Source organism: Myotis brandtii, unplaced genomic scaffold, assembly GCF_000412655.1.
Source record: "Myotis brandtii unplaced genomic scaffold, ASM41265v1 scaffold68, whole genome shotgun sequence".
In the NCBI taxonomy this organism is placed as follows: domain Eukaryota; kingdom Metazoa; phylum Chordata; class Mammalia; order Chiroptera; family Vespertilionidae; genus Myotis; species Myotis brandtii.
Genome location: NW_005370657.1, coordinates 1,115,654 through 1,123,550, shown reverse-complemented (window position 1 = coordinate 1,123,550; position 7,897 = coordinate 1,115,654). Strand labels below are relative to the sequence as shown.

The following is a 7,897-nucleotide window of genomic DNA, read 5'->3' as shown; positions in this document are numbered from 1 at the left end:
GTGAGTGAGGGTGGCATCGCAACCTCCCGATCCGCCCTGCTCTGTGCATGACGGGGCGGGGCCCCAACTCCCCAATCGGCCCTGCTCTGAGCCTGACCAGGGGCTGCACTTAGGGATTGGGCCTGCCCTCTGCCACCCGGGAGCAGGCCTAAGCCAGCAGGTCGTTATCTCCCGAGTGGTCCCAGACTGCGAGAGGGCACAGGCCGGGCTGGGGGACCCCCCTCCCCACCCTCCCGAGTGCACAAATTTTTGTGCACCGGGCCTCTAGTTAATTACTATAACAGTCCACACAGGGTTACATGCTTTCAGTCTTACATTCTAAGGTCCTAATATTAAGTACCATAATGATTACTATAACACTGTTCCACCTTCCTCAGCTGCCATCTGCCCTTAGCGACATGAGGCCCGTGGGCTAAGGTGCGGTAGGGAGCGCTAGGGGATGTCTGGAGCTCCGGGTGGCAGGACAGGTGACCCTCCTCTCATCTCTAATTCACTGCAGAGACTTCCTGCCCCGAGGATCTGGCATTGTCACCAGACGCCCGCTGGTCCTGCAGCTGGTCAATGCCTCCACAGGTACGTGCCCTCCTCAGCCAGGCTGGCCTCTCCAGCCCCCACCCCCTCCCCAAGGAGAGGCCCAGCATCACCACTGGACTAGCTTGCCGGGTGACTGTGGGCGGGTCCCCCCCCCCTCTTGGAGCCTCAGTTCCCCATCTGGACAGTGGGGTTGACCATGCATAATGGGCAGGAGGCGTTGTTATGTGGAGGGAGGAGCAGGCCGTGTTTGGGATGGGGTTCTATTCCCGGTGGGAGGTGGGACCCGGGTGGGTTCCGAGCTATGATGCTCAATCCCACTCCCTCTCCAACACCTCCACCCCCTGCCTTTGGAGCAGAATATGCCGAGTTCCTGCACTGCAAGGGGAAGAAATTCACCGACTTCGAGGAGGTGCGCCTGGAGATCGAGGCTGAGACCGACCGGGTCACCGGCACCAACAAAGGCATCTCGCCGGTGCCCATCAACCTCCGAGTCTACTCGCCGCACGGTGAGAAGGCCTCCAGGGTCGGGCCTCTGGGGTTCCCTGGCTCAGCCTCGCCCCTGAGGACCATTTTCTTGGCCCCACCCCTTTGCTGGCTACGCTCCTCCTCAGACTCCGCCCCCACAGCTGTCCTCTGAGCATCCTACCCCAAGCCCCGCCCAGCCGTGGCCCCGCCCACCCCGGCCCCGCCTTCCCGGACCCGCGCTTCAGCCCAGCACCTTCCCCGAACCCCGCCACCCCGGCCACGCTCCCTTGGGGGTCCTCTCCGGCCTGGCCCTGTTCCTGCATCGGCCCCCCAACGGCCCAGCCACTCGCCTTGAGCCCGCGCTCTAACCGCCCTGTCCAGTGCTGAACCTGACCCTGGTGGACCTGCCCGGAATGACCAAGGTCCCGGTGGGGGACCAACCTGCAGACATCGAGTTCCAGATCCGGGACATGCTCATGCAGTTCGTCACCAAGGAGAACTGCCTCATCCTGGCCGTGTCCCCGGCCAACTCGGACCTGGCCAACTCGGATGCCCTCAAGATCGCCAAGGAGGTGGACCCCCAGGGTAGGTTCCCACCCACAGCCAGCGAAGGCGCAAGGCCTGGGGGGGGGGGTCTGAATTACCCCTTTAAACATTATGTTGGCCACTCTGTGGAGAATAAATGGGGCAGGCAGTGGGTGATGGAGGGAGTGGGGTGATGGGGGGCAAGTGCAGGTGCAGACAACCCTCTCATCGCTGCCCTCCAGGTCAGCGCACCATCGGGGTCATCACCAAGCTGGACCTGATGGACGAGGGCACAGACGCCCGCGATGTGCTGGAGAACAAGCTGCTGCCCCTGCGCAGAGGTAGTCCGCCCTCCCCCTGCTCATCTCACCGCCCTCCCCCTTCACCCCCCGCCCTACAAGGCTGGTTGACCCTGACCTTGGCCCCACCCACAGGCTACATTGGGGTGGTGAACCGGAGCCAGAAGGACATTGATGGCAAGAAGGACATCACGGCTGCCTTGGCTGCCGAACGCAAGTTCTTCCTCTCCCACCCATCCTACCGCCACTTGGCTGACCGCATGGGCACGCCCTACCTGCAGAAGGTCCTCAACCAGGTAGGGGCTCAGGCCAGAATGAGACCCGGGAAAGCAGCCTGAGAACAGAGTCATGTAAGTGTGCTTGGCGAGGGTGACCAGCAGAGGCTAGCATCCCCATTATGCAGATAAACACACTGAGACCCAGAAAGCAAAGGAGCTTCCCACAGTCCCACAGCGAGGTGGCAACAGAGCTTTACTGGCCTTTCCCTGTCTGGGGCCTGGGAGGGGAGCCCTGGAACCCCCAGGATGGAGAGAAGACCGAGATCTTGTGTGGAGGGTGGCACTGGCCAGGGCTTGGGTTGGGAGGCCAGGATTGGCATGGACTCGAGCTGAAGAGCTTGGTTCCTTCTGAAACGGGGAGAGGCTGGTCTGGAGATGGGGTGGCGATCCCAGGGGCTCCCCGAGGATGTTTCACCATCTGGACTGGGACTTCAAGAGCTGAAGCGCGTGTGTGTTGACAGGAGGAAGGCGGTGGGGAATGCAGGGTGGCCTGGGGCAGGATTTGGGAGTCTGGAGGCCACAGACCTGGGTTCCAATCCCAGCTTTGTCACCCATCCACCGAGACTCTGTCCAGCTCTCTGAGCCCCATCTCTGCATCTGTACATGGCGGTCATGGTGATCAGGCCCTGTCTCACCGGGTCACTGTGCAGGTTCAGGGAGGTCTGTGTGTGAGGGCCTAGCCAGAGTGAGCCCCAGGCCTTGAGAAGGGGCAGCCTGCCAGTCATCCCTGCCCCTGCTGCATTTTTTAAAAATCCTCACCCGAGGATATGCTTTCATTGATTTTTTAAAAATGTTTTTATTGATTTTTAGAGAGAGAGGGAGAGGGATAATAGAGAGAAACATCACTGATCAGCTGCCTCCTGCACACCCCCTACTTGGGATGGAGCCCACAACCTTGACATGTGCCCTGACCGGGAATCAAACCAGTGACCTCTTGGTTCATGGGTTGATACTCAACCACTGAGCCACACAGGCCAGTTGTTTTCATTGATTTGAGAGAGAGAGGGAGGGAGAGAGAGAGAAAAAACCTAGATGTGAGAGAAAAACACCGATCGGTTGCCTCCTGTACCCACCCTAAGGATCGAACCCGAGACCCTTCCATGTGCCGAGCCGGCATGGCCATGAGTAAACCTGAGAGGGGGCGGTGACAGATGGAGATGACAGACAGGAGAATAGGTGGGACGTTGCCCTCTCTGATGGAGAGGCAGCGCCCGGCCTGCAAACCTAGTCTTTATTTTATAGCAGATTCCACGAGGCAAAGTAAGGGTGTGGTCAAGATGTTTACATCATTCTTGTGGGTTTCAAATCTACTCAATTACATGCACCTGATTAAGCTTTGTTTACTTGCTGCACCTCCCGCAGCCCGTATCACTCAGCCACGTGGGACCACAGGTCCGGACCATAAGGTCAAGCTTACAACTCAGCCTTTGCCTATAATTGTGCTGGGACTTGCACGTGGCTTTGCCACGAGAGGATCGTGCCCTCTCATTAGTCCCAGGCTTGAACCTGTCCAAACGCGGTAGCCGCTCTGCACACTTCTGTATACAGTGGGGCCTTGACTTACGAGTGTCCCGACTAACGAGTTTTTTGAGATACCAGCTGTCTCTCGGCTGATTTTTTGCATTGAGTTGATAGAGTAATTTGAGTTAACGAGCTCCTTAACGAGCTCGGTCTCGGAACGAATTAAACTCATAAGTCAAGGCCCCACTGTATGAGACAATGCTCCAATCAACGGAGCCACCCAGCCAGGGCGCCCCTAATACATTTTATGTGGCCCTCGTGGTATCTAAAAATATTAAATTAGTCAAGCCTGGTTGTTGTGGCTCAGCAGTTGAGCGTCGACCTATGAACTAAGAGGTTGAGGTTCGATTCCCAGTCAGGACACATGCCTGGGTTGCGGGCTCGATAGATTTTTTTTAAATAAAAATATTAAATTAGTCAAAAAGCAGGTAATCTCAAATAAAAATCTAGATTTCTGCTTCTTTGAAAATTGAGTCACTCACTCATTAATTCAATGAACACACCTCTGTGAGGACTGCTGTGTGCCAGCCCTGCCCTCGGACAGCCTTTGTTCTGGTGGGCAGGGCCATGGCCCCTCTTGAGCCCTCCACCTCACCACATCCACAGCCCCCCTGGCATCCTGGTCCCTGCCTGGCCCTGTGGGCATTTGGGGTTTGTGACTTTTGACCTTGGCCTTAACCCTTGTCTCATCCCCACCCCCAGCAACTGACGAACCACATCCGAGACACGCTGCCCGGGCTGCGTAACAAGCTGCAGAGCCAGCTGCTGTCCATCGAGAAGGAGGTGGACGAGTACAAGAACTTCCGTCCTGACGACCCAGCGCGCAAGACCAAGGCCCTACTGCAGTGAGGGTCTCCCCAGCTCTCCACGCCCCATCCCTGAGTGCGCGCCCCCAGCCTCTCCTCTCCCAGGGCCCCCTCCACTGCACCCCCTCAGGCCACACCACTCTCCCCCCAGGATGGTCCAGCAGTTCGCCGTGGACTTTGAAAAGCGTATTGAGGGCTCAGGGGACCAGATCGACACCTATGAGCTGTCGGGGGGAGCTCGCATCAACCGCATCTTCCACGAGCGCTTCCCCTTTGAGCTGGTCAAGGTAGGACGGGCTCCCCGGGGGAAGGGTGGGGGGCTCAGGCCTCTCCCATGGATACCTGGGTCCTGGTGCCCAGCCCTGGGAGTGGGGCGGGCCCCATCTTGACCTCCCAGGTGTTGGGACAGGCCCTGACGGGCCATCTCTCCATCTCCTACACAGATGGAGTTTGACGAGAAGGAACTCCGAAGGGAGATCAGCTATGCCATCAAGAATATCCATGGCATTAGGCACGTATTGGGACCAGGGAGGGGGGCCGAACCCCAGAAGGCAGGGGGTCTAGTGCAGAGGCAGAGGGAGTGATGAATGAGCCTCCCTCAGGAAAGACCAAGAGCCCGGGTCCCCTCTCCCCTCAACCCTGACTTTCTGGCTCCCAGTTCTGACAGGCTCTGGGCGGGGGAGGTGGATGGGAGGCCTGGGCCACCTGCTCCCTGCAGCCTGCTGCCCTCCTGTGCTGTCCCTGGGAGCAGGGCCTGGAGGCTGGACGAGCTGGGCAGAGCCCAGGACACAGGTGGCCAGTAGCACCCTCTGGTCCTGGGCTCCCTGCCCATCGCCAGGGTGAGACAGCGCCCCCGTTCTCTCCAGGAGGCTGCACAAAGCTGCCCAGCAATGGGTGGGCCCTGGGCGGAGCATCCCGGTACTGGCCTGTGTCCTTCTAGGATGGAAGGGGGCCTCTCACCCTCCAGACCCTCCATAGTCCCCGGATCCCCACTTCTCACCTTCTCGCCTTCTAGCGAACCCCAAGGCCTGTGGAGCCGGAAGGGGGCCTGGGAAATAGACTTCCTTAAAAGCTTAGACCTCCTTCGGGGACCCATATCTACACAACAAGGTCATTGGAAGCACCTGCTATATGCCAGGCAGTGAGAGACCAGGATGCCCCTGCTTTCAAGCAGGTTCAATTCCAGGTTTGGCAGGGAATTCATAGCCTGACACTAGGAACTGCACTGGCCAGGGCACAGAAAAAAGGAATCTCTCCTAGTCCTAAAATAAAACGCCCTATTCCTGGAAAGGCTCTTAAAGAGAGCCCAGGTCAGCAGTTTTCAAACCGCTCCTGGCCACAGCACCTGTGTATGAACAGAATCTTAAGAGGAAGCAAGACACGAAGGCAGATATAGCAGACCTTGTCTTGTCCCAAAAAGCATCGGTTGAAAGTCCCTCCTTAGAATCCCTCCTGCCCATTTTGCAGATGGGGACACTGAGGCCCAGAGAGGGGTAGGGGGACCCGAGGGCAGAGCTCAGGGGTGTGGGGCACTCCTGGCAGGAGCTGGCCTGTGACACTGCCCTTCTCCCGCTCCGGGCGTTCAGAACGGGGCTCTTTACCCCAGACATGGCCTTTGAGACCATTGTGAAAAAGCAGGTGAAGAAGATCCGAGAACCGTGTCTCAAGTGTGTGGACATGGTTATCTCAGAGCTAATCAACACCGTTAGACAGTGCACCAAGAAGGTAACCAGCGGCCCGGCCAGCCCCCGCCTCTGCCCCGTCCTGCACTGCTGACAGGCGCCCCTCCCCACGCCCCCTCCGCCTCCTTGGTAGCATGTCCAGACCTCGGCGGGGTGAGAAAGGCAGGCCACCACAGACCAGGACAGGGCGGGGGGCTTTCTGAGGGGGCCTCACCCACCCTCCTGGCCCCCGGGGCCCAGGACACCAAGGGATTAGACGCTGTGAGATGACAGTGATCGTGGCTATTGACCCTGAGAGCCACCAAGAGCTCCCAGCTCAGGAGAATAGGGCTTGAGGGGACCCTGAGCCCCCTCTCTGCCCTCAGAGGTGGGCCATCTTTGGGGGGCTCCAGGGAGGGGTCTTGGGGAAGCCTGGGCCCTGGAGACAGTTGAGGGACAGGTCAGCCAGAGAGGTGCGGAGGACCCGGGTCTAGCAGGTACCCCAACTCCCACTGTCCTTCATCCTCCCCATCCCCCCCCCCCGCCCTCACGCAGGACCCCCACTCAGGACCTTCGCCTTCCCCTCCATCACATCTCCTTCCGGAGACAGCGCCCCTTCCATCTGCTATGCCATCTGAGCCTCGAAGAACCACCCAAGGAGGGCAGGGCAGGGAGGACGGCACCCATTTCACAGCAGGAAAACCGAGGCTCAGGGATCCAGGCCATGTTAGCTAGGAGGTGGCAGAGCTATTACTGTAAGCCAGGGCTTTGGACTCCAAGTCCAGTGCTCATTCGATTCCACCCCCCAGCCTCCCTTCCTTTCCTCCCCCCACTGCTGCCCTGGCCCCTCTCTATCACCACCTCCACTCTTTCTGTCTTTCCTCTTCTCTCTCTGTTTTTTTCTGAGCTGAGTGCCTCCAGGGCCCTTTGGAGGAAAGGCAAAGGGTGCCCCTGGAGGAGAAAGGGGGAGGGCCGGAGCAGAGCAGGGAGCTGAGCGTGGAGGTCAGGCAGCTACACTGCAACTCCAGGGGGCACGTCTGCACCTTGGCCATGGCCATGCCCGTGGAGCCCCCTGGAGTTGTGCAGGGCACAGCCTGGGCAGCCGGCTGCAGCACCCCTGGTGGAAGTAGGGGGTCGTGCTGGGCTCTGGAGTCAAGGTGGAGTGAATGCAGGAGGTGCTGGGAAACCTGGAATTGAACAGAATGGGTGGGCAGTGTTCTCGCCTTGGTCAGCCCCTTAGGAGGACCCTAGGCTGTGACCAAGACGGCATTGGAAAGAGAGAGGGGGCAGGCTCAGGGCAGCTGAGGAGCGAGGGACCCAGGGGCCTTGTACGGAGCAGGGGGGTTGGTCCTTCAGAAGCACCCCCTGCCCCCAGCCTGGGGGATGCCGGCAGCACCTGGGAGGCGCCAACCCGGGTGGCGGTAGGGAGGGCCGGGTCCCATGCTCACATTGTCTTCTGTTCTCTCTCTTTCTCTGTGTCGGTGTCTCTCTCTCTTCCCCATGCCTGTGCCATCCTCCACCCTGACCCTGGTCCTGCTTGGCTTTCACTCCCCTCCTTCTCCCCCCCACTCCCGCCCACCTGTGGCTGCTCCGCCTCCTCCCCCCTCCTCCTCCCTGGGTGCAGGACGGGCCTCTTCACACCTGACCTCGCTTTTGAAGCCACAGTGAAAAAGCAGGTGCAGAAGCTCAAAGAGCCCAGTATCAAGTGTGTGGACATGGTAGTCAGTGAGCTCACGTCCACCATCAGAAAGTGTAGTGAAAAGGTACGGCGGCCACCTGGGCGGGGCGGGGCCTGGCCCCCCTTCCTC

General features: G+C 59.5%; 1 protein-coding gene across 1 annotated transcript in view; it reads left to right on the top strand.

Annotated features, from left to right (window-relative positions):
* DNM1 (dynamin 1) overlaps window positions 1-7,897 on the top strand; it is a 42,230-nt gene that overhangs the window by 13,671 nt on the left and 20,662 nt on the right. Inside the window, exons 2-10 of the mRNA XM_014529304.1 lie at window positions 500-573; window positions 891-1,040; window positions 1,381-1,584; window positions 1,767-1,865; window positions 1,959-2,119; window positions 4,325-4,467; window positions 4,580-4,715; window positions 4,872-4,939; window positions 6,015-6,153. Coding sequence (XP_014384790.1) covers window positions 500-573; window positions 891-1,040; window positions 1,381-1,584; window positions 1,767-1,865; window positions 1,959-2,119; window positions 4,325-4,467; window positions 4,580-4,715; window positions 4,872-4,939; window positions 6,015-6,153 — 1,174 coding nt within the window. The remainder of the gene's footprint in view (window positions 1-499; window positions 574-890; window positions 1,041-1,380; window positions 1,585-1,766; window positions 1,866-1,958; window positions 2,120-4,324; window positions 4,468-4,579; window positions 4,716-4,871; window positions 4,940-6,014; window positions 6,154-7,897) is intronic.